The 26925-nt window shown below is 36.5% G+C and overlaps 1 protein-coding gene across 1 annotated transcript in view; it reads left to right on the top strand.

The window, feature by feature from the left end:
- The window catches only part of NBAS (NBAS subunit of NRZ tethering complex), a 183642-nt gene that overhangs the window by 27949 nt on the left and 128768 nt on the right, over positions 1 to 26925 (top strand). Inside the window, exons 14-27 of the mRNA XM_040597509.1 lie at positions 819 to 1012; positions 2099 to 2356; positions 3113 to 3238; positions 4398 to 4549; positions 5383 to 5517; positions 5783 to 5861; positions 6590 to 6694; positions 7002 to 7138; positions 20944 to 21027; positions 21667 to 21820; positions 23216 to 23401; positions 24389 to 24562; positions 25556 to 25689; positions 26415 to 26477. Coding sequence (XP_040453443.1) covers positions 819 to 1012; positions 2099 to 2356; positions 3113 to 3238; positions 4398 to 4549; positions 5383 to 5517; positions 5783 to 5861; positions 6590 to 6694; positions 7002 to 7138; positions 20944 to 21027; positions 21667 to 21820; positions 23216 to 23401; positions 24389 to 24562; positions 25556 to 25689; positions 26415 to 26477 — 1981 coding nt within the window. The remainder of the gene's footprint in view (positions 1 to 818; positions 1013 to 2098; positions 2357 to 3112; positions 3239 to 4397; positions 4550 to 5382; positions 5518 to 5782; positions 5862 to 6589; positions 6695 to 7001; positions 7139 to 20943; positions 21028 to 21666; positions 21821 to 23215; positions 23402 to 24388; positions 24563 to 25555; positions 25690 to 26414; positions 26478 to 26925) is intronic.

Genomic DNA, 26925 nt, shown 5'->3' with positions numbered 1-26925 from the left:
CCATTCATTACTGCTTGTATGCATCTATATTATTAAAAGATCTCTGTTTCTTTGTGCTGTTTTTCTTGGTGATTCTGTCTTTGGGTTAATTCAGTTGACCTTTGTGGGTAGGCTGCTGACTAAGCACTGAAGTGGCAGAAAGGTGCTAAGCTGATCTGTTTCTCAGTGCTGTTTGGGGAAAGATCTGTTTTCATCAGAGATGTGGGAAATGACACTGTAGTGAACAAATTGAGTTAACTTTCTGGTGAATGTTTTCTCCCAACATCCAGTTACCATAATCAAGACAGTCTTAGAAATGACACAGCTTCCATCATCAGTCGTGGCAATTTTTATTTGTTTTGTTGGTTTAGTCTTCTTAACCTCATCTTGTAGGTTGTTTGAGAGGTCTTGTTGATAGTTGTCACTTGTCCTCAAAAGCAGCGTAACTTTTTCTGATTTTCATCAATACTATATCTTTATTGCCAGGGGGACTTGGTCAAGGATGGCCTGGGAAGTATTGAAGTAGATCTTTATCAAATACCTAAAATTTATTGTATTTTGTGCAAGTAAATCTGTTTACTGTGAATTCTTTCTCCAAATAATATTAGAAAATAATTGCATCCACAATGAAGTGATTTTTTTCCCCTTCTCAACAGGTTTCTTTAATGCAAAACTGATTTAGTAAAACATAATTAATCTAAAATGCAAACTTGGTGAACCAAGGATGCATAAACAATAATCAACGTCTGTTAAATTAGGCCATCAGGTGAAATCTCTTAGTAATTGAAGTCACTTCTGTTCTTATCTGATGTTTAAAGTTATTTGTTTATTTGTTTTAGACAAAGAATCCTATTACCCGCTGATAGATATAAATTGGTGGGCAGATAATTGTGTCATCCTGGCTCGCTGCTCTGGTGCGTTGACTGTGTCATCGGTCAAGACATTGAGAAACTTGCTGGGAAAGTCAAGTGAATGGTTTGAGAGTTCTCCTCAGGTCACTTCAGCTCATGATGGAGGATTTCTAAGCCTGGAGGTGGGGAATGTGCACAAGCAGATACCTTTTTTTGGAATGCAGTAGAACAATCTGCTTTTGTGTATGTAGTTCTAAGGGTGTTGTGTGTGTGGTGTGGTTAAAAAATGAAGTTGTTATTACTAACAGAATAAGCGATTCTGTTTCCTTATCTCCAGATAGGTATTGCAGTGAAATTCCGAACTTGCTGCAACTTAACTGTCTTAATAAAGATTTGATTGTCAAATAACCTCTGGAGGGTAGAAGTAAAACTCGTAGAAAGCTGAGTCTGAGAGGAATCTTGTTGCAGGAAACAGTGTTGACAGTTTTCACTGCTTTGTATGCTAGTGCTTTTGAAGAATACTGCAAGCCTCCCCCTCCCATTTTGAAACAAATGCCTCTTACAGAGGGAGTATATTTAAAAGAAATGAGGAACGCATTTAAATTAAGGCAAAGCCGCCACATAAGAGGTATTTTTTGTTCATCTTTAGTAGGATTCCAGGAAGGGGTAGAACATAATGAAGCTAACCAGGAATTTTCTTTGAAACTAAGAAAATCACTCTACCTGAAGGCTTACACTGAAATAGGCCTTAAACGTCTTAAAAGTTTAGTATTTATCAGAGTATCTCAATATGTATCAAAGCTTGCATGTGTGTTTTTGGAAAGTTTTATACTGGAAATAGGAGACAGCCAGTACAGCCTAAGGATGTGGTCTGAGATTATATTTGCATTCAACAGAAAACCTTGCATTGAATAGCTACAAGTTGTATAGCTGTGAGTACGCTGCAGTAAGCTATGTAACAGTGTATGAAGAAGTCCCCATGGTTCTGCCTGTCTGGGGTGGTGCAGGACACTTAGCATAATAGCAGGTTGCTATTAAGAAGCCTTCAACTCTTGCTTCAGAAGGTAAGAGATGAAGCCTCAGATCCAGGAGACACACAGAGTTTGTGGAGTGTGTTAAGCAAGCTGAGAAATAAAGGGTTAAAAGGAGAAGAGGAGAGAGGATGTTGATTCTGAAATTTGGAGGACTGGGTGTGAAGATATACTCAATTCTCACCAAATAGTTGAGGTTTACTAGGTGGACATTTCATATTCGTGTTTTCTGTGCAGTGTGAGATAAAACTTGTTCCAAAAAGATTACGCTTGGAGAGCAGGCCTGGTGATGAAGATGAGGGAGAAGATGAATCTGACTCAGATGACGAAACTTCTGCTAAGGACAGATACTTCAGTTACCTAAAGCAAGGTCTGTACTTTGTGACAGAAATGGAACGATTTGCTCCTCCACGGAAACGTCCACGTACTATTACAAAGAATTTCCGCCTTGTCAGTTTGAGATCCACGACTCCAGAGGAACTGTACCAGAGAAAAGTAAGTGTAGAAGGAAGGGTCCTATCTCTTAATCAGCTTTATTTAGAAAGATTTCCACCCCACCCACCCCTTTCAATTCTTGCTATGTTAACAGGAGTATTTTGGACGCATATTGCTAAGTCTCTTAGTTGACGGTATAATGTGTTACCTAATTGAAGGGATCATTGTTTAAAACCAGCAATACAGTAATTCAAATGAGATGATGTTTGCAGGTCACTGAGGAGACACTGTATCATCTTGGCCAGACTTGGAAGTGTACTCGTGTGAATGTTTACAAATAATGACAGACCTGGCAAATAGATTGAATGAAATTAGTTCAGCTTGTTACTGGCTGAGGAATGGGTTAACTGGTACTTGCATGTTTTTTCAGGCTTACATACAAATCAGGCCTGTGACTCTTGTACTGAACAGATACTTGATTTTTAGGACTACTCTAGAGAGCACTTTGTCTAGGCCATTTCAATTGTTCTGATGGTAAACCAGCTCACTTCATAGCTGTTAGTTTCCACAGAGTGTCGATGTCATACTAGTTACCTAAATAACTTCTTTCTTTTTCTTGAGGCAAAATCTCTGATTTTCTAGAGGTGTCCCTCAGATCTGAGTTTTACTCGTCTGTATCTTGAGCCATTCTCTTTCCTACCTGCTTAAGCATACTCACAGTAATTATTCCTCTACCTGTTTCAGCACACAGAATTAATATTTGATTGCTTAATATGGAAATTGGATGACTTTCATTTGCATGTGTTTGCTTTTTAGATTGATAATGAAGAATACGGGGAAGCTTTGTCTTTGGCTCAAGCATATGGCCTTGATTCTGATCTTGTGTATCAAAGACAGTGGAGGAAGTCAGCTGTTAACGTTGCTTCAATTCAGGACTATCTGGTGGGTTTGTTTTTTGTGACTTCTAGGCTTTCTTACTGGAATGTCTGCATTATCTTTACAGAAATTGAATTCTCAAGTGTGTTCTAATTTATGCAACATAAATTGGTGGCAATGTGGAGAGCTGTCTTGCAAATTTAATTTCATGTTATGTGGAAGAGAGTGGTCTTGTTAATTTAACTGAAGGCCTGATCTAGAGAATTTGGACATAACTGGAAATCTTTCCTTTGGAGTATCTTCTAATTTTCATTAACAGCAGCATGCTTTTTCTAGTATAATCTCTCCCCTACATGCAGCAGTAGATTGTTGCCTGGCAAATGAATAGTATTAAATATAAACATAAAACACCTAAATGACTTGTAAATATTTTAGAAAATGAAATGGAAAGGTGAAGTTGGTATCAGTAGCTGTATAGCAAAATCTGAATAAGAAAATTTACAGTGAACTGCTACCTGTAACTGAAGCTTTTCAGTAGAATCGAATGTGGGTTTTTTTGGCTTGAAAGAAAGACTTTAAACTCAGTGAAGTGTTGTCAAAACTGTACAACCTAATGGTGCTTCTAATGGTGCTATAAGGTAAAGTCTTCAAGAGAAATATAATCTAATTTTTGTTTTTTCAAGTCAAGCGTTGATTTAATGTCAAAATAAGATTTTTACAAATAGCCGTTCTCCATGTGCTATGTAATCTCAATTGAAGATAAGCTGAGAAGACCAATAATACTCCGTGACCGTGGTGGGTTTTTTTTTCTGTCACAGAATCCTATCGGCATGTGAAGAGGTTGGAATTAAAAATGACTGTAGTGCTATTGGGGAATACACTTGGTTTATAAAAACTGAATTTTAGCCCCAAAACATCACTTTTTATTTGGTTTAAGGGGAAGGGATACTATTGAAGGAATAAAAATAATAACTTCTATTCCAGTTGTTGTGAAAGTTCTGCTAAATCATTTGGCATTTCTGTGCCCTTTTCTGCCACATATACTCTGAGGGAATTATGTTTCCTGCGTTCTCACCTCTTTTGCTGGTTTGCATTGTCAGTCATCAGATTAATTTGGCATTCTCTTAAGTGGAAGAAACGCTCTAGAAGATTTTAACATTTCCAATGTCATTGCTTTGGAGGATTAAAACATATAATATTGTGTCTATGCTCTTTTCTTGGACAGAGCAAAATCAAGAAGCGCACGTGGGTTCTTCATGAGTGTTTGGAAAGAGTTCCAGAGAATGTGGATGCTGCTAAGAAGCTGCTTCAGTATGGCTTGAAAGGCACAGACTTAGAGGCTCTTGTGGCCATAGGAAAAGGAGAAGATGGTGGCAGGTTTGGGAAGAGTATTTTTGTTTTGTTTTCTTTTTTCTTTTTAAAGAATGGTGTGTGAAGTCTTTTCTGATAATTTGGTAATTTTTTTTTTTTTATATCAACCACTAATGAAAATGTTAAGATGCTTTTGCAGGACCTTAAGAAAAGTAATGTTTTGAATCAAACTAGTTTAAAGATGTCCATAAGGTACCTGTTCTCATTTTATGTTTGTAAAAGGTTTTGTACTGCATTTTCCCTCTTCTCTGGATGGCCTTTGACATATGAAGTTCTCTATGATGAAGAAAACACACAATCTGTTTGTGTTGCCTCTTCTGGGAGCTGCAGCTATCCCTATAAATGCATTTTGTTGTATGTCTTAATTGTAATGATCTTCTGTTGTTCAGGTGGGGAGGGGAACAAAGCAAAACACGGTGGGTCAGTGGGGAAACACATGCAGAGACAATTCTCTTCAGTATTCATTTGTTGGTGTTAGAAAGAGATGAGGCTGTTCTTTGTGCAGTCAGCTATTAATATTGTATGCTGTAGAGCTGCTGTCAATCCCAGTGCTAGTGGTGGAATTTAGAAATTTATCAACCATCATAGCTGTGTGGTTGGTGGTTTGGTATTTTGGTTTGTTTTAGGGAGGGGATGGAAATAAGAGATGATGGCCTCTTGACTTGTGATGAGTGCCTGCTGCTCTACAACAGCAAAAGTCAGAATTATCTTTTTCTGTAAAAGGTTTGGATTTTGGTTAAGAAATAAATGGAAAGCTGTGTTAATAAGTTTTATAAAAAATTAGTTTATGTTGTTGGTTTTTTATCAACATTGATGATGTTGTTGGGTTTGTCTTGCAGATTTATCTTACCAGGGGAGGTGGACATTGACATTCCCTATGAAGACTTTTTGTCACCAGATGAAGAAATGGATGCAAGAAAGGAAAAAGAGGCCAAGAAGCGTCAAGAACTGCTATTATCAGTAAACTTCTCAAGGTAAATGAAACATTAGGCCATGCTTTATTCAGAATTAGAGGTTTATTATAACTACAGAGTTGCAAGAATGTAATTACTCTTATGTATGTTATTCCTAATAGGAAAGTGGTTTCAAATATAATTGGCACTATTATTGTGTCAAAGTTCTTGGTTTACTTAATTTCTTGATATATTCCAGTGCACAAAGTCATTAATTGTTTAATCCTTGCCTTCATATGATGTACAATATCAATTGCAAGCATGAAAATTCCTCTTCTGAACACAGGCTGACATTGGAACAAAAAGAACTCTGCCGTAGCAGGCTGAAGCTGTTAACTTACCTTGATCGCCTTGAAACCTATGAGGTAAGGAAACTTGGCAACTGGCTACAGTTCTTTTGAGTTCTCGTTCCATAGGTATTCCTGTTACTTTTCTATCATATATTGTAGTATTTATGTTTATATTTGTCTTGAAATGCAACAATCTCACTTGGCAGAAGTAAGCTGTTTTCTGTTCAAGCTTACTGAGATTCTTTTGCTTTACTGTTGCAAATGGCCAGCTTCTAGGGTTGAGAGGTATAGCTGGGCCGAAGCCTGCTTTGAACATGCTGTGTCTGCAGGGAATTAAGTTATGCAAAATGCCATATGGAGTTGTTGCAGGATCGCTATTATTTATCTCTGTCAGTCTAATCAGTAAGTTCTGTTTGGATTCTGTGATAAATCTTCTTCTTCCGTGACCTTACCAAAGTGAAAGTTTTTGCAATGTCAGACTGTATTTTGCTTATTTTGTTAATTTTAATTTTGAAGTTGGCACTAGTCATATAATGATTTTTACCACATCTCTTTGTAACTAATGTTGTCTAAACTCCTATTAAGGTAAAGTGGAGAATTGTCTTAGCTTGTCAATCAAAAATGCATCTGTTTTTTTCATACTGAAACAAATAAAAACCAGCATGCCTTTCCACATATATCTCATACTTACTCATCCTAAGATGAAGTAATGTGTAAGTTTTTTTGATGCTTTTGTAAATCTTGCATAAAACCCATTTTTTTTTTAAAGTTGCATGTTTTTTGTGTGTGGTTTTTTTTTAAAGGAAATCCTTGGAGGGCCACATGCAGCTGAACAGCACTATGATAGCGAATTCTTCAAGAAGTTCAGAAGTCAGAATATTGTACTTTCAGCAAGAACTTATGCTCGGGTATTAATATTTATTTTGTTAGAACGTAATTATGTTTTGGTATTGCTGTTTGCATTTAAGTGTATTCCCCGCCCCCCCCCCCCCCCCCCCCCCCCCCCCCCCCGCTTTGAACTTGGTTAAATGTCAGTGGGAGGTATTTTTCTGATAGTAAGTAATAAATGTGATGAGCCTGAGCTAATAATTTTCTTTATTGCTACAGAAAATTTTAAAATTAAATGTTTTTTGCATGACGTAAGTTTACATTTTTTTGCTCATTTTCAGTTTAAACCAGTCTTAAGCTAGTTCTTCAACATGTTTTATTCTTTAGGAAAGCAATGTCAGAGCCCTGGAAATTCTGTTCACTTTCCATGGATCAGCTTTACTTCCACACAGACAGGCAATTCTGTCCAATTTTCCAGAGACTACTTCACCACATGAATATGCTTTCTTGTTGCCTGAAGCTTGGTAAGGATGCCTCAATGGATATTAACTACAAAAAAAGGAGACTTTTAGGTTAATACATAATTAGTTTTTATATATGGCAACCGGCTGTTGGTTATTACATGGAATCAAGAGAGCAGCTTTGTCTTTGTGTACTTGACTAGTCTTCATTTTCTGCTTTACTTTATGCCATTCTTGGAAGCTTTTTGGTCTCTTTTGGGTTAATATCAGAAAAGTAAGGACTTTAAATGTTCTTGTCTCCATTATGCTAAAGAGGAAGCATGGCCTCTTCTGACCTACAATGGCCTGGATTTTCAGAGGTCTAAGTACAAATCTGTGATTGATTTGTAATAACAGCCAATGTTAGGAAATTAATAATACAAGTGTTTAGCTCCCTGGAAGCAATTACGTTTTCCTGGATTTGTTTTGGTATGTAATTTAATACTTAAACAGTCAGTAACTTCAGAATCATTAATCTCCTTGTTACTGATTCTTATGCAGCTTGCTAAGGTAGAATTATGAAAAGCTTTAAATCGAGACTTTCCTATTCATTCATTTCAGCATAAGATTTTAGCTTACTGTCAATTTCATATAAATTTTTGGAAGAGTCTTCCTTGAACATCATACTTATGTTCTGTGTATTAATTAAAATATTTTTTTTCCTTCTAGAATATTTATTTTAAACACTTTGAATATGAAATTAGTTTTGAAGCATATTGTTCAGTGCCCATGAAGAACTGGGCACTATTTTACAATAGGACTTTGAAGCCTTACTGCAGAGGGATAGTTTTTGGAATAGATAATAGATAATTTTTTTGTAGTCTTCCAGCATTATAGTTAAGTTTTTCACTTGAAAGTTTTAACAGTCCCATATAGATAATTCTCCATGTAGCAGAGGGGTTTTTCATTCATCAGGTTATTCCCCCGACATTTTTTTCTAGCTTATAATGCTTACCACCTTTGTTCTTTCTGAGCAGAAATTAGTCTTTGTTTTACAATATCCAGTACTTACCAGTGCCCTTTTTATTGTGTGGGTAGTATTAGGAACACATGTAGTTATTTAGTTAGGATGTGAAAACTCTTGTTTGAACATTTTATTTAAGGTAACAGTTAGGACCATGAAAGAAATTATTGCAGTGTTTAGAAAATTAGTAAAACTTATTCACAACTTTCTCTTTTGTTTTGAGAAGATCTATAATGTGAGAGGGTGGGAAGAAGGGTCATCTTAAATGTGGTTATAATTTTGTTGATGTTCATAAACATGGTCACTTTCTTTCTGAAGGGGGTGAGAGCAAATCCTATATACGCAAATCCTGCATACTGAATACTGATCTAACCTTTTTCTAAAACTGGTTCCCTGTTACAGGGATTATTCACACAGTATTGCTAAATACACTCCCTAAAACTATTTTACTAATGTAATGATTAAATATGTTTTGATGAAAGTATTAATGAGACTTAATACTTAATAGACTTAAGTTCTTACTTTGTACATTTTCTTAATGATTTTAATTTTTATTTTTTTTAATTGCATGAGCCTTTCCCCCAGTCCAAACAGCTTCAGTTTCTGGCAGTTGTTTTATGTGAATCAAAGAGAATTGAAGGTCTTGGTCTTTTTAAAGTGAGTTTATTGGGCCTTTTAGTGCTAGCATTTTTTTTTTTAAAAGTGGGTTATTAGTATGAATAGAGTTACTGGCATTCTGTAGATACATAGTTTTTGTGACATCCAGTTTAAATGTGTGCTATCTAGTTTACTTCTCTATAGAACACAGTATGTAGACATAATTTGCATTACATTAACTGATGGACCAAGGTTATGATACAACTTATGAAACTGGTTCATTCCCACATAATATTAAAAAAAGTGCGAGTGCTAACTGTAATTGATAAACTTCTGAACAAAAGGAAGACATTACAAAAATACAAATCCCAATTGGTTAAAAAAAATGTTGGCAACACTACACGTGACTGTTCAGTTTATGCAGCTTGTCATTACAGTGGTCTTGGGATAAGGGGTGAGAATGATCCAGTCTATCCTCATGAACTCTGACTCTAGAAAAATCTTGTAAAGGGTTCTGAGGAAATGACTTAGTCTCGTATTCCTCCTTAAATGTCACACTGTTGCAGTTATGAAATACTGTGTGGATATCAGGAGGATTTCCTATTTTCAGCTGCAAAAAAAGAGCAATCTCTCTTGTGATTTCTTTTAGATCATTGTTTTTCTGAAAATTCAAGGCCGTAATTCTCTGTATGAAGATATTCCAATAGGGTAATTGGTTGCTGTGGTGCATGTGATGAGACCACTAACGTGGACCAACTGCATGATAATGCCCACGTTGAGTGCAGCCTGCCCTGGTAGCCATGCTTAAAGAACACCTTGTTTGTGCCTTGCTGATGCTTTCGCTGCTCAGCCTTCTGCAGGGCAGACATCTTGCTGAGCAGTGTGCAGCTCTGGAGGCAGAAAAGATTTTGGTGGAGGGAAAAAAAACCCAGTAGTGCATCTTCTAGGTTTTCTTATATGGCCCTGTGTATGTGTACGATGAATACTGTTGGGAACTGACCATCTTGTGTCTGTGTATATGGAGCACTTTAAACACTGACAGGGTTGGTTCCCAGCTGGAGCTCTCTGAGGTGACACCTGTCTTTATGGAAATTCACCACACTGCTCTGTGCTTTCATAGTTTCCCCCATCTGCAGGGGAATCTGGCTGAAGAAGAACTTGAGGTTGTATAGCAGGTGCTGCCTTGTTTGTGCACGGAACAGGCGAGGTGGGACAAATAGCCACCTCTAGCTATTGCCAAGGCAAAAACATTGAGACACAGTTGCTTGTTGTGCAGCACTACCAATGTGAATGCGCACAGAAGTGCTATGTCTGAAGAATTTCATTCCCCTATAATAAAGAGGTTTTGTAAAAGTTGCATTATAAATACTATTTCCTTTCATTTGGAGCCTTGACTTCAGCTGCAGCTAGTAAATTGTAAGTACCTAGTGAAAGAAAGGCTTATTTTGCTACTGCATTCCATAGGCATAAAGCAGTTGTTTTCTTGTTACTGGCACATGTAATTTACATTAGGATGGCATTTAGAGGCCAGTGTCACAAAAGTTTTAAGGTCTTACCCATCAAGGAAGAGTTGGCATAATAAATGAGGGGAAAAAAAGGTAGAAGAATTTCTCCCTCCCCTCCGCCCGCCATGTTCTGGGCCAAGTTGTTTGGAAATACGTATTTTTCCCCCCATATCAGCTTACAGAAAGTCTGAAGTTGTAGATAGCCTTTCATTGCTCATTTTTGGCACAGGTTTTGTAGCTTAGCATCTTTAGGGGTTGCTCTCAGAACTGTTCAGGAGGAGTTATGTAATATCTGAGCAGACGATTTATGTATACATAAGACTCTTGGAAAGGACTGCAGGTTATATAAGCTCAACTGCTCCTGGAATTGAGAAGAAATACTAAGACGCATTGGTGGCTCTACATGCCTGTCAGCTTCAAATTGGTATTGTGATGGACTGTCAGTAATCTGTTTCTGCAGAATTGCAATTGTAATGTTTTCTTTTCATACTACTTCTTGGCTACTTTTATAATGATGGCTTCTAAGTCTCTGCTGTCTTAGTCATTGGGATTCATGCTACTTCTCAAATGTCCATCAGATGTCTTAACAGATGAAGTCTGTACAACTAGAGTGAAGGTGGTAAAAGTGTAGGTATTAGGAGATGACAGCTCTTTCTTATCTCTATTTCAATAGCTACAGCTAGCATTCATAGTCTATAGGTAAGACTGGTGCCCTGAGGTTTTTTTAAAGGTGATCTCAGAGGAAAATAACGCTGAACCACCATTATAAATATAACTACTGCTTTTTTTTTTTTTTTCCCTTTTAATTTTCTTATCCTTTTTACTACATTTAACTGCTATATTGCAACATTACCGCTCACATTTTAAACTCACAGAAGTTGGGAAATTCATATGTATGGTTCCCTCAACAGCCATAAGTCTGCTATATTGCACATTACTCTAGTAGTAAAAGTCTTTCCTCTTACAATAGCAACTTCTTATATGTTTCTACTTTTTCACTCCCTAACTTTCTCAAATACTGATTTTCAGTTGTAGCTTAAAGTGAATTTTCACTGGAGAGTTGTGGATGAACTCCATTTGCCTAATGAACTAGGGTGGGAGTAGAAGTATCTTCTAAAAACTTAGTGAAGTTTGTAAAACCTGAAAATTTCCACATAATTGGCTCTCACCTATGAATAGGTAAATACTACACAATTAAACTAAGAGGTTCATAAGCAGTTAACTTTGCCTTTCCATAATGATATCTTCTCCTGAACTAGGTTTTTAGTTATTGCCTGTGGCACTGCAGTTGCACTAAAGCTCTTAGAGTTCATCTCTTCTTAGTATATATGTATGTGAATTGGTTTGATGACTGAATGTCTGCAGAACTGTCTAATATATGGTACTCACTTTTTCATATTAGTTTTCTCTTCTGAAGCTGAACTGCTTTTGTAGATCATGTTAAAAGAATTAATCCCGTGGTCAGGGGTTGGTTGTTTTATTTTTTTTTGTTTTGAGTTAATGTGTGTAGTGCTACAGTGAAATAAGTAAGAAGGGCGTAGTTTTACATTCACTTCTTTTCTGTTGAGAATTTGAAGCTGTAAGGGAGCCAGGGAGAGCATGAGCTGTAACCAAGGAAGGAGGGAACTTTCACAGGAGCTGCAATGCTGGAGTTGAGCTGTCATTCAGAGGGACCTAGACAGGCTGGATGCATGGGCCAGCAAAAGCCTTGGGGAGTTCAAGGATAAATGCAAAGTCCTGTTCCTGCAACTGAAGAAACTCTTGCAACAATAAAGGATGGAGACTGACTGACTGGGAAGTATTCTGCTGAAAAGGACCTGGATGTCCTGGAGGGCAGAAGCAGGACATCAGCCAACAGGGAAGGGCAGCAGCATGTTGTGCTGCATGAACAGAAGCATAGCCAGGAGACAGAGCAATTGGACTACCGCACTCATTCAGCTGCAGCTAGAATACTGGACCTCAGTTCAGGAAGGACGTTGGTATACTGGAGCCACGTCGCCAGAGGGCCACCAAAGTGATTGGGGACCGGAGCACTTGAAGGCTGAGAGCTCTGTGTGTGTTCAACATGGAGGTTTCAGGCAGGCCAGTAGCAGCCTTCACATAACTTTTTATAGCATATGAGCTAAACTCTGCCTGTACTGTTTATCCACAGAGCATGAAAGGGATTTTCTTTATCTTTTTGAGTTGTTCATGCTGACTTGTCCTGTCTTCATCTACCATGTGTGTCTTGCCTGCATAGTCCTGAACTGTACCTTGGCTTGCTGTCCCGTCTTCTCATGAAAGTGTATCGCTCCCATTGTATTTGTTTGTCACCTTTTTACAGGGTTTAGAACAAATTTTCTTCTATGAACATCATTATCCTTTATAAATGAACAGTTGTGAAGGAGTATTTTCAGTATGTGTTGGCAGACAGCTTTGATCTTACTCAGAGTTTAACTGTGTCTTTGAAATAGCCCATTTTGATTTTGTGAAAGCTCTTGCTGCCTCACAACTTTAATTGTATCATCAAGAAAAAATCCACAGCAAGCTTCTAAATGGCAGTTATGTAGTGTTGGTTGATTTTTCTGATGTTTAGATTATTCAGTCTAGGGTTTTTTTAGGGGAAAAATGTTCCTCTTTCCCCAAATTCTGTTAAAGGTTTACTACATCATTAAAACATAGCTTGATTTGTTTATGTAAGATCAGACGTAACTTTTTTCCTCTGGTGGCAGAGTTGCTTCAAAAGACCTGTCATTACGTGCACAGCAGTTGTGAAGAGTGATTAGCTGTGGTACTCACAAGCAGGATGCCTTTTCTGTGTAACAGTTTTCTCAAAGTGTGTGGTGTTTTTGTCACACTGGTTTAGGCACCAGCTGTACTTCTGTCTTGATGAATTTGTCATGTGACCTGTGGATATTCCTAGAAAATTAAGAGCTTCTCTTTCTGCCTACCACTACTGTATTGTGTAGTATATTGGATAATTGGAAACATAAAAATTATATGTAATCAGTTATATAGTTGCATTTACTAATTCATTGCTAAACTACTATAATGGTAGAAAAGCATGTTTTCATGCAATACAAAAAATGCAGTACATGTCATAGCTTTGCAAGAGTACATATCCGGGGTGCATTTCTTATTCTGTAACTGAGGATGAAATACAGTAATTGTGATGTAATAAAACTGTTTCAGAGCCATAAGAATTCCAAAGCAACAGAAACTGGCTTTGGTTTCCTAGTTGCTGTCTGAGAAGATACAGACTGTGGACAAAAGAGTTTCTGGACTAAATTAAAAAAGATTTTTAAAAACTTCCCTTACATATCCTGCATTTATACAACTATATATATTAAATATAGCCTACTTTTAATACCTCCGTATCTATTTGTAGTGGGATTATGAAAGTGCTAATCTGAATGTGAAGTCTAAAATAACTTACAATGTACCTACAGTAAAATAGGGAAATCATAAATTCTGTTAAGTGGACAAGAGTCAGCAGTAGGAAAAGAATATTTGATGGTTCAGGATTTTATATCCCTCTTATCGCAAAACATAAATTTGAGATAATTTAAAAAAATGTAATAAAATTGGAGTCAAGCACATTCTTCAAAAACATTTTGAGTGAAAACCATTTGATGGAACACTACCTTATTTTTATCCTACAATATATTTCGTATATAGCTTTCTAGCCTCTAACAGATCAATACTAATTGTCTTAACTTAAATGTTATGTTCAGAACTATTCCAATATGTAACACGAGCTTTCAAATGCAGAATTAGTGTTTATAATATTATTTTTCAGACAGTAAGACGTGATTTAAAAAAAAAGTAAAGATTCATCAACTCCCAAAATATTTTTAGAGAAAAACCCAAACCTACTCTAAAAAATGTGCATGTCTTTTAGCAAAAATACATTGTTTCATAAATGTGTTGGAGAATTGCATTTTGCTTGGAGCCCGGATTTGATGTGCACAAGTTAACAAGGGAAAAGATTTTAAAAAAATAAAATTCTAATCCTCAACCAGATGAGTCTTGGAGAGACAGGCCTGCTGTATGAAATGCTTGAAGGAAGAAAACCTGCACAGTTGCTGTTGGTAATAGAATTGGACTCTGACCTTAAAACTGAATTAGACCTTCCTGTTTTGAACGCCTCTCCTTGGAGAGAAAAATAATTTGCAGGTTTGAATTAATGCAGTTGGTAGGATACAGAAACTACCAAAGAAATGGACCTCTTTTGTCAAAGAAAAGAATGGGAAGAATTGCCAAGCCAATGTAAACAATAGTGAAAAGAGCAATACTGGAAAAGTCAGCTCCTTTGAAGGAACAGAGCTGAATACCTCTGTAATCTGTCAATTTACTGGGCTCCAATCATATTTATTCTACTGTGGAAAAGAAAAGGTAAGGGCAAAGGGTGGGGGAAAAGCAGTGGCTCGGGGAAAAAAAAGTGTAGACTTACAGTGCGGCACAGCTGATGGCCGCCTTTTCCAATTAGAAGAAACGATCTGCCTTAGTGCCACAGTGATCTATCCCCGTATCTGGAATTTAGGGTGGGCAACCACTGCATAGTAATGCAGACTTAACCTGCACATGTCTCTGACCTCTGTGGAATTTCAGTTTCGAGAACAAAGCAGCAAAGTTGCATAGCACAAGCAGAGGGACTAATGAATTCTGGATGCAGTCGCATAAAGTATACATTGCACATATGGCAAGCTACCTGTGCATGCTAAATTCACTACTTTCAGCCCAGTTAGGCTTACGTATTGTGTAGGGCATACATGGTAGTTCTGATGTGCCCCAGTTCAGCTGGATTTGCTGCATGTGTGTTGTGAACAAAAGCATGGTAGAGAAATGGAAGCCCTACCTCTTTTAAATATGTCTTCATGTCTGTATATCTTCTCAGTCGCATCTGCATTTATGTTTTTGAGTTTGCAGACTGCAATGGTGCTTTGATGCCTGAATTTTTTTCTCGACTGACTTGCTTCCATTTTAATAGTCCTCCAAAGTTTTGTTGTTCTCCTATTTCTGCACAAGTCACTGGAGTTACTGATAACAGAAATTTGATGACCCCCCCCCACCTGTGCTAAAGCATGTACCAGTTAAGATAAAAGCTATTTTATGCACTTTAAGATCAATACAACATTTTAATAATTTCTTTGCCTTTATAAAGGACTTGGGTACAGGGATCTCCCATCCTTCCTTTGCTGATATCGAGACCGGTTTATTCCAGCCCTTGCATTTGAATTCAAATACAAAGAGTTTTTCTAAACTCTTCAGAATGAGGAGAGAAACTAAGGACACTTGGATGCAGTCACTTAGGGGGCAGAAGGCAGTAAATAATTTTTTTAGCATTGTTGAGAATGTGAATGAAGTTAGCAGTCAGCTCTGAGTGGTATGGTTTCTCCTTTTTTTTGTGTGAATGTAGCAAGAAATGTATCTGTTAAGACTGGCTTTCCATAATTGCTGACTTCTACTAGGAAGAAAGATTTTTGCAGTTATCTTTTAATTGTGTTGTTTTCTTTAAGCATTTAGAGAAGGTTGTTACTGAGTGCTGCTTGACTCTTGGTGAGAGCTTAAAATCTAAAATTCCTCTCAACTTTTTCCTGTGGTGAACCTCAATACTTTTAAAATGTCAAATCAAACCAAACTAGAGCAGAAAATACTTTTAAAAGATTTTTTTTTTTGCTTATCCATACACCTGAGTTAAAGTATTTAACTCTGACCTTTTCTGCTGTGAGAAGGGGAAAAAAGATGGAGTAGACATTCTCCAGTCAAGATTGCACTGCATGACAGTTCTTTCCCATGAACTGTAAAGTCTTCTCTTCAGTATTTTGTGCTGGTCTGTTAATAAGCTTTTATGAAAAACTTGTGAAGTATGCTTATAGTACTTCTTGAATTGATGTGTTGGGACAACTGTAGGTTTCATTCCAGCAAAATCCTGTGCTGAAACATGAGATTGGCCTTGGTAGATTTGGCCGTAAGGCAAATGGCCAGCAGCAGTTGCTAAGGGAAGAAACAGGTACAGACAGGCACATCGCAGTGTTTACCTGAAGTTTCACAAATGTCTATAATGCGTGGTACAAATATTCCTGAACTAGGTATTTTCTAGACATAGTAGACTTTCATGACATTTATTCCAAGAATTCTTTCTATTTTTGAACCCAAATACACAGTGTTTTATATCATGCATCAACATGTTAATGACAAGTTAACAGCTTAGCTGCATATGGTGTAAAACGCTTATCTGCTGTTGTTTATTTTAAATGAGGTCCTGCTAGTCTCATCAGTGCTTACAGTGTTGTAGGAAGTAAAAACAGTGAAATGTCATTTCCTATTTGAGTGGAATGAAAAAATGAACAACTTTGGTATCAATCTTAGCATATTTGTTGTTTTCTTCCTTCTAGAATTCTTCAGTCTGCTCTGGATTTCACAGAAGGGATGTTCACACAATTCTTGCCTTTGGTCATTCACATTTTTTCTCAACTTTCCAACTTTTTTTCTGCCGTGCCTCGCTGAGTAACATAGGCAGGGGGAGGCAGTTGGGCATTGCTTCCTTACTTGATAGATTTTGGAGGTGAGGGGCAAGTGGGAAGCAAAGTCAAACAGAGCAAGGCCTGGGAACTCAAATTGAGTGAAATCTTTCTCAGCAAGCATTTTTTTAAGCAATACACTTTGAATTTTAGTCAAGGGTATAAGCCATAGTGTGGTTTTGGAGAAGTTATTTTGAATGGAGTTTGTTCTTAATCCATGACATGTTTAAATGGAAAGGATTCTATTTAAAAATGTATTTAAAAAAATATTAAAGCAGTTAAGTTTAAAGACAAACTCAGGTGTTTTTTCTGTTACAGGAATAGGGAAGAGAATACCTGCTTTTAGATGGGGAGAAGGAAACACATATTATTTTCTGAAATGAGCTGGGGAGAAGGGCCAGATAGGTGACTGCATCAGTTTGCAAAAAGAAGAGTTAATAACACAATAACTACATAACTTTTGATTTTAGGGTGGATGGATAATTCTTGCTTGCATAGAAGATAAATTGTTCAGTCTCTAATAATTGTTTATCAGAGTCAGGAAATTGAGTTAATGATGTTAAGAATAACTGGAGGGAAGAAACATTCATCCTGATTTTCAGGTCAGTTAAGAAAATTCGCAAGTTTTGCCAACCTTAATTATGAGCCTTTTGTGCTACTGAACGTGTTCAGAAACAATTTCTGAGCTGGAGCTGTAATTCCACAATGTAACTTTGCCACGTTTATGGCAAGTATGTAGGATGTGGCAGCTTAATTAAGAACATATTCAATGTAGTATTTGGCAGTACAGTACAGATTTATATCAGTAGACATTTTTTTTTCCTTTTGGTGGTGTTGTTGTTTTGTTTGTTTTCCCCTTCAGGTCTCATACTGAGCGATACTAGCATTAGGAGAGTGTGTGTGAGTTCTGGAATGTTTTGGTGCCTTGTCATTCAGATCCTATATTCATGCATGGGTGGCTTTAAATTTGTGCTGTGAACTTCAGCTGTCTTGGCTTATTTCTAGTGATTTTCTGTTTTAATACTTTGTTAGCCAAAAGAGGAAAATTTTGAAGGGTAAATATCCATTAAATATCTGTACCTCTTTCCTTACTCTTTTGCATGACTTCTTTCTCTCAATAACAACAAAAACAACCAGTGAAGGAGCATCTAAACCAAAGCAGCTTTCCCAAAAGTTTCTCCTCAGGCTCTGAGATTATATGAGAAGACTTATTCAAATGGGATGCTCTTACTTTACAGAGCTGTGAACAGTCTGTAACTGACTACTTGGAACAGGAATTTGCTTTCAGAGTAAATACAATAAATGGTACTTGCTGCGATTTTGTAATGGATCTTGATATAATTATTAACTTGTCACGTGTCTCTCCCCTATTGCTTCTCCGTCAGTTAGGTGTTTCAGAGACTCATGCAAAAGCCAATGTTTGGAAGAGGGGTAGGGGCACAGTCTGTGTTCTCTTTAATAGAATCATTTAGGTTGGAAAAGACCCTTAAGATCATGGAGTCCAACTGTTAATGTAGCAATGCCAAGTCCACCACTAAACCATGTCGCTAAGGTCCACATCTACACATCTTTAACATACCTCCATGGATGTGACTCAACCAATGTGTTGTCTTATGAGATGCATGAGAGAGACTGACAGAGAGGGGTTAACTTTTGTTTTACAGGTTACCCAGGTTATTCATGCTGTTCTTAGTGGAGCTATGGGAAGGAGACCAAGGGCAGGGCAAGATGTGGTGTGAGTGCTCCTCTCACCGTGCCTTTGTGATTCTTCAGCTTCTGAAACTGCTCAAGCCCTTAGGCTCCTCTGAGAGCTTCCACTGTCAACTGGTCCTTGCCAGTGACTGAATCTCTTTTTACCCCAATGTTTATGAATAAAAGGTTGTTGAAATTATTTGATGTAGTGAAGTCTTACAGGCCTATACTGTAGTAGAGATTTTTTCTTTTTATTTTAATACTGTATATTAAATAATTCTTTTAAAAAACCCCTCTAAACTGTAAAATAACAAAATCTTAAATGTTACAGTTCTTGGAAGCAGAACACTAGTTAAGGCATTAGTATGTGTAGCTAACATTTGGGGGAAAAAGCTATCTGTAACAGGAAATTGGAGTTGTTACCTGAAAATCTCCTGTCTTAATGTTACTCTTCTGCTACAATTTTGTAGATGTTATTTGAAACAGCTTCTAAACGAAACCCTTGACTGTCCTTGCTGTGTAAAAGGTCTTGAGTGTCTGCTCCACCCCAGTAAGAAGGTGTGTTAAGATTAAGAAAATAAAACAAAAAGACCTTCCCCAAATAAAGTAACCAACCAGCCAATCCCCTCTTGAAATACCTTATTAAGCCTACTGGGAAGTGAACAGAGTAATTTTGCTATGAAAAGAAATTGTATTGGGCAACACAATTTTGTCCAGTTTTCTTTTATGTGTAATAGAACATAGGAAAGGAGAGTGTTATTGATTATGTAAAGACCTGGTTTTGCTGTCTTGATTTTATATTTTGGAAGGGAGTGTTAATCACACTTTGCCTTTTCTGTTATTTGACATTTCAACTGATAGAGAGGACTTTTTCACTGCAGACTAGGTCTTCAATAACAACATTCTTATGTTTGACATGTGAAATGTGACCTTATTTACTTAGTTATTTAGCCCAGTTTTAAATAATAATATTTAAAATTAATTGATAAATTATGTTATTTAAGACTTACAGAATAGCCCCCCTCCCCCCATCCCCAGAATACATGGGCTGATGATGAATCTTTCCAGAATCTGGAAGTAACTTTATTTCTGGTGGCTTATATCATAAATTTTAATTTGTAGTTTATTTATTAATTATTTTCAGTGATGTTAATACGTGGTGCCTAATTATAAAGATAATTGTGGAACATTCTGTCCAACTGAATTGGAATTGAACACAGATGTTACTATAGCTGAAACTCAGGATTTAGCAGTCTTCCATCTTCTCCCCTCCTTTCTTTTGAGTCTTATAGCCTGCAAATCTGTCTCTGCCAATTTATTGCTGGATTTCTACTGTGTGTTTCATTTTGGAGAGTAGGAATTAATGTGATAAAACACAGGGTATTTGTTAGTGCATTTAAGGGGGAAAGAAAGGGTGGGTGACCTCCAGGCAGAAACGTGTATGTGTACAGTGTGGGGCAGTTATCATGGATATGTCTGTTTTTGTTAAATGTGTTTAATGGCTGTTGCTAAATGAAATGTAGTAACTAATTCTTAGTTTGTTGTTTTGACTCTTACTACATTGTGCAATTGATTTGTTTGTTGGAGTTTTGTTTCTTATTAAGCTGTTGAGTTACAGTGCTGCCCTTCAAGAGATGTGGAGATCATGTCAGTTGCTAACTTATAAATAGGAATTGTCCATGTACTATTGGTGTTTATTATCAGGGTTAGGAGAAAATGAATGAGACTTAAAATAGCTTATTGCTACGGTATCCTGGAACTTTAATGTCTTTACTTTGTACGTGGTTTGTTTCTTATTTCTACAAATGCCATAACCTATATGACTTTTCCTCCTTAGTTTGTATAGCTTGACATGGTTTTCTTGGGTTTTATGCTGCTTAAACAACTAGGCTACAGCAGCGAGTCATAACTAATCATTGTATTAGTAGCCCATAGTGTTCTAATCTGTATCTTAAATGGATTTCCCCCCCCACCCCCTTCAACATCAATATTTAGAGAGTGTTTCACTGTCGAAGTTTGTAGTCAGAAAACCACATTAAACTTAATTGAGAAGATTAGTACAGCAGGGCATATCTTGTTTCGTTTCAGTACAAGGATTTGTGCTAAAATGTGAAGAATTGTATTTTTTTATGCTGTGAAGATCACAAGTTTTTACTTATTTCATTCTTCCATGACAGCATATGAATTCAGATTACTTACTGTGAAGTTGTAAATGTTCTTAAAGCATATAGTGGAGATTTTCCTTTTTTAATTTTTTTTTTAAGGTATGGCCAGTAAGAAAATTAATTTTTTTAGTGGATCTTTAATGATACAGGTAGAATATGTGTTTGTACAGGTAATATACAGGTAAAATCACACTTGTAAAGCTGCATTAAAAAGTGATAAATCTTTTAAAGAATTGATACTGTAGTTGAATGATACAAGTATTTCAGTGAATTCATAATGAGCATGTGTGCTTTGTATTCCATTAATTGAATGCCATCACAGTAAAAAAAAAAAAAAAAAAAAAAACCAAGAAAAAACCTACAATCCCAAAAATCGTGTAAAGCTTTTTTTCTGTTATACCAGTTACAAACAGGGGACATTGAAAATTCTTCCTTGGAATGAGCAGAAACATCGTGAAGAAGATTGGTGTGAAAAAGCAGAATGCAGGTAAGTATGTAGAAATAGCAAAAAGTTTTTTCTATATTTATGTGTGTTTCAAATAAGGAATTTACTTATTAATTTTAAAATGTGGGAAATGCCCAGTAGGACTCACTTCTTAATTTTGTACACGCTGACTTGTGTTTTAAGCTTTCTTAGTGAGACTGACTGAGCAAATACTCTTTAATATTAAAGCATTATGTTTGGATTGATTGTGTGATGCATGCCTCTTGTAAATGCATGGGAGCCGGGGGAGGGAGGTTACTGCTGGAATTCCTGAATTACTTATTTATTTTCTCCTGCCCCCTTATTTGTCAGCTGTAACGTTATCACAGCAGGATCACAAAACTGCCTCTTGCTGTGTGAGGAACAGATGGGAAGCAGAGGTTTGTCTTTAGTAGAGAGGATTCTTTCTTTCGTGATCTGCATCATGTTTTGAAACTCTTACTTGTCGCTTTGCTGACAAAAATGAATATTTGCTGTGATTGGCATTTGAATCTCATGAAATAATTGGTGTAGTGGTAGGTCGATTGTATCATTTTCTTTCAGAATGACCAGAAAAATATAGGAAAAGACTGATGTGAAAAAATACAAACAAATCTACACTTAAACATATGCTGACTCTTTTTTTTTTTTTTTTTTTTTAAGGATAATTGTTGAACCAACTTTACAAGATGAAGGCGAATTTCTGTATGAAATGCAACATGAGTTACTGAAGTACAGGACTACTGACCTTTCAGTTAATCTTGTTACCGATTGGTATTTGAGCAGAGCACAGGAAATTGAAAAATTTGCAATGCAGGTGAGAATAGCAGTGAGGAAATAGTGATGGCTGACTCAGGCTGACCAGCCTTCTTCAGCAGAATCGTGTGTTAATGGGCTGCTTTTTGCTTGGTGACATACGCTGTGTCAATCTTCGTTATGGCTTTTGAAGTACTTGGTTTGTTGTTGTTTTCTTTTTTTAATGTTTGCCCCAAAGTTTACTTAGCCAAATAATTGATCTGTAGGAATGACCAAGAAGCTAGTAAGCCTTTCACTTGGCTCACCACAGCAGATCGTAGCACTTCTGTAGTCCATGGAAAATATTCACCATTACATTTTATGTTTGTAACCAAGGGAGGGAATTTGGTGCACAAGGTATTGAGAAACATGGTTTTATCTGTTGTATGATACAGTGTCATATGTATCGATAAGTGACAGTCACATGTGTCACTGTCGTATGCCAATATGTAGTACTGTCATCATTGCTTTCTGGTAGGTTATTTGTGTGTCTGTGGGACTAGCATGCAGCTTATTTTTGCTTTTATTTTCTTCATATTTTTCAAAATGTTTGAAGATCTGTGTGGTAAAGACAAGCATTGCAAGTAAGAAGAGAGCTCACCACTGATGTGCTCTGGTATTTTATTGCTTCACAAGCTAATTTACCTGCATGGAAAGGAGGTTGGCTGGAACTATGAGTTAGTTCTGATGGAGGAGTTCTTTTATTCTTGAAGTTTATAGTCCTCCAAGTCTCTTTCATCATAGTTTGCTGTGATCTTAACAGCCTATCAGTAGGTATGGAAATAAAAGTAACTTCCAAGGATCAGTTATTTTACTAACATATAAATGAAATTGTGTTCTTCTCTTCCAGACCTATGTCTGCCTCACTGCATACTTACAGCCAATCTTGCATTCTCTGAAATTGAAATAGAATCTTCTATATAGAGGCATTTTTGGTCACCAGGGAAAAAACTGTCACTGTTCTCTGTGAAGTGAAATGCAATAATTAAAATTATTAATTCATGGTCAGCTAGAAAAGTCATGTTGCATGCAGAGGTTTTCATAACTCCAGTCAGTTAACTGATTATCTTAGTTTAAAGCATTCCTTTATATTCTGTGCAGTGAGATGAGTTGATGTATCTGTGTGCGTGGTCTCCAGAAGGAATAGTATTCTCCTAATTTACATGCATTAGTGAGATGCATCTGGGTCAAAAGCCTATAATGATGTCATCCACTAAGATTAAAAACTATATTTGGACTTTATAAAGCTGAGAAGAGCAATCCATGTAGGAATATAGTCTACAAAAACTTCTAGGAACTTAGAATTGCCTATTAAACAAAAACGGAAAGAAAATAGACACAGAAACAGGACACAGATCAGACTTGAAGTTGATTTTTAGCAAACAGTTGTACAGCAGAGTTTTTAATTATTTTTCAGGTGGACTGTGCTCTGTCTCTTGTTCGTCTTGGCATGGAGAGGAATATTCCTGGTCTGCAGGTGCTTTGTGACAATCTGATCACTCTTGAGACAATAGTTTATGAGACTGATGGTGATCGAACCTTAACTTTGAAGGAACTTCTGGAGATGAAAGACATTGAAAAGCTGAGACTGTTGATGAGGAATGTAAGTGTTGTGAATAAAGCAGTAAGTATACCTTGATTTCCAGTAATTCAGGTTATCCTAGATCCTATGTAAAGATACTGTTTGTGGCTGACATTTTTCTGGTGAAACTTCATTTTGAATTCAACACTTATGTTGTTGCTTTTTTGTTGTAGTGGAGGGCTTTTTATCTGTTTTTAACAAAAGTTAAAATGTCTTAGTTTTCTTAAAGACCTGTTCTTTATCCTAGGCACAGGACTAAACAGTAATGAATCTAGTCTTTTGAAAGCTGTGAATTGCTTCTTCATTGACCCTTTCTAAAGGATCTTTAGTGTCACTGTCAATGGTGCTGCAGATGCAACAACACTGAATTTTTTCCTTGGATATTTTTTGGTGTCTTTAAATATTAGCAAAAAATCTTAATATTTGCCTCTGCAGCATATATGTGGTTTTTGTCTTCCCTGCGTTCAGCCTGCGCATGGCATTTCAACCTCTTGGAAAGTTTGAAAAACACCTAGAGATTGAACAGGGCTCTGAAATTCAGTCAAATAATAAATATTTAAGTATGAGAAGATAATGCTCAGAACTTTCAAATTTTTGCTAGGATTTATGTAACCACTCGTCATTCATTTTTCTGTCTTGCATTCTTGCATGCTGAAAGTAATGCTACTCTGACATGAACGCAAGCTGAGCTTTCACTCGTTATGAAATTGTAGGAGGAAGACAACTAGGCTTTCCTCATGCAGTGGGCTTTACTTCTGTACTGCTTGCTTTCCCCAAGCCATTGGGCAGCAGAAAGATGATGGATTATTTCAGTGTTTTATGATGCGGTGATCTGTGCAGCAGTGGTGAATGTCATGCTTCAGCTGTTGTTTGTGATAGGTGAAGATGCTGTTGCAGTTGTAATGATCAAAATACTTTGGGTTTGGGGTTTTTTTTGTTTTCTTGTTTGTTTTGGACAATGAAACTGAATTTGTTCTTTTTTGTTTTCTAATTCATTGTGCTTTCCAGTCCTCTGATGAGAAATATGTGAATAATGTTTACCAGTGGATGATCCCTTTTCTCCACCGCTGTGAAAATCAGTCCCCCGGTCTTGCAAATTCACTTTTAAAAGAATATTTAGTAACCTTGGCAAAGGAAGACCTGAGGCTACCTCTGAAGATATTTCAGAATTCAAAACCTGCTGTAAGTGTAGAGCCTTGATGATTCTACTGGTTTATTAAGAAATTTCTGTATTGAACAGGTGAATTCATAAATAGGGTTAGTTAATCTTCTAAATCTGATTGTTTCTCTGATATTTCCCTTCTTTTTGGACCAAGTATTTGTTATGTTTTCTAAAACATTTAATTAAAAAATATTGCAGCATAAGTTATAATGCATCAACTGTCCTTGATAAGATTGTCAAACTAATGTAAATATCATCTTGACCTAGTAGAACAAAAATTATTGTAAAGATTCTTCTTGAAGTAATTTTCTGGTGATGTGTTTAAAGTAAATCCCTGGTATTTTTACTTTTTAAAAAATGGATAAGGAAGAGTTTCCAATTTTATCTGATTTCGCCTGAGGAAGAAAAAGTTACTAGCAGTGCACTTAAAGTTATTCCACTCCCCTGCTGCCCCCGCCCCTGTCTTTCCATAACAAATGTAAAGAATAAAATGGGGGCCATTAGGATGGACCCAAGAGTTCAATGAATAAGTGTTGAAGTTAATTTGTGAGTATTTCATGCTGCTTCTACATTTTGAATAATTATTCCAGGTCACATAAGCACATTTTTGCATACTACTGAACATTCTAAGTGTATAGACAGAAAATAGTCAGTGAAGCAAAACTACAGCTATTTTATGTGTATTGTTACTGTTGTACATATTAAATAAATGTGACAAATGTTTGCAGCAGTTGCCTTCCTCTGCCCTGCACCCTCTCCATCTCTCAAATTCAAGAAGGGTATAATGGCGTACTACTGTTCTTTCAAGCATGTGCAGTGTAGGAAACCAGCCAAATCATGTTTCATGTTGTAACTTCAACAGGTACTTCACTCAGTTGTTAGCAGGAGATGTTCTACTTACAACTAAAGACAATTCATTTACTTGGAATACATATCTTTATATATCCAGAAGAAACTTGACTGTTGAATTAGAAACAGAAAACTAAAAATAATGTGCTTTCTTTTCTTGTTAGTGTCAGCCAAAAATTATTTCTGATCAAGACCAGCTTATGATTACAGCATTGGAATGTATTTATAGTTGTGAACGAGATGACCAGCTCGCGCTCTGTTACGATATTTTGGAATGCCTTCCACAAAGAGGATATGGGTAAACATTTTCAGCTAGCTATTTGTAAATATTTTAGGTATGTTAAATACAGTTGTGAAGTAATGCTTCAGAAGTAGTTGTTAAGTCACAAAAGGAGAGATGATGTTACTGGAATTTTCTGTCCTGGTGTGAGTTGCCGTGTGTGTGTGCGTCTGTGTGTGCTTGTGCTGTATATGCACTCTACCAGATAACGCAACAAAACAGGATTTAAAGTAGCAGCCTAGACCAAGGCTTCTGTATTAGAATCTTAGGCTTTTATAGCCTGGTGAGTTGAGACTGGCTGTTAGTGCTGTCTTGTTGGATGACTTACTGTTAGTGGTGTCTCACACTTAGCTATAATCAGCAGTATGGCCCTATGAGAGAGGTCTCAGTATGGAAGATCTATATGAAGGATAAGTAATTCTTGAGAAAGTGAAAGCATGAGGAAGGGATGTAAGCTATTCTCCCCAGTATCTTTTACATGTAGGAAGGAGAGAGCCTGAGAAAAGCCTAGGAAGAAGGAAAAGTTCTGTTCTTTGGAGACCGAGGGACCCCTCAATTTTAGCTATCCTTCCAGCAGGAAGCCAACAGTTTTATTCTTTCAAGTGAACATATATTTGATTTTCATCAAGGAATGTTTCAAACTGCTTATCTGTACGTCTATGTAATAGGGATTACATGAAGAAATTACAAGTAGTGTGTGTGTATATATATATATATAATGTTAATTGTATATTTTTTTGCAGGCTTGAGACAGATAAAACAAACACTCTTCATGATAAAGTAGATGAACTGGAACAAATCCTTAGGTATTTAATTTTGTGAAAATAATGTATTCTTACAGAAGTCATTAGGCATAGCCAAGAATATTTTTATGACAAGAAAGTAGCAAGAATATTTTCCTTGGTTTTAATGCTGTCAACAAGATAATATGTAAGTTTTTTTGTGGTCATAAATTATGAAATTTTGAATGGTTTTATCTTTTTGAATATTGTAAAACTGCATGGGTATTTTCCTTGGAATACAAGTAATTTTGGTTGTGTTTGTTTGTGGTTTTTTTTGGTTGGTTGGTTGGTTTTTGTTTTATAAAGGAGAGGAAGGTTACCCTGGAGATTTGTTTTGGTCATGATACTCTGTAATGCTTTGAATAAGGGAAAACTTGTTGGTGATATGCATTTACCCTATAGCTTTTTAAAATTTTTTTTTAAATTTATTTAATAAATACTGTTACTCTGGCTAATCCATACTTCTATAGAC

This window comes from Falco naumanni, chromosome 6, assembly GCF_017639655.2.
Source record: "Falco naumanni isolate bFalNau1 chromosome 6, bFalNau1.pat, whole genome shotgun sequence".
Lineage (NCBI taxonomy): Eukaryota > Metazoa > Chordata > Aves > Falconiformes > Falconidae > Falco > Falco naumanni.
Note: the sequence above shows the minus strand (reverse complement) of the source record. Positions and strands in the feature narration are given on the sequence as shown.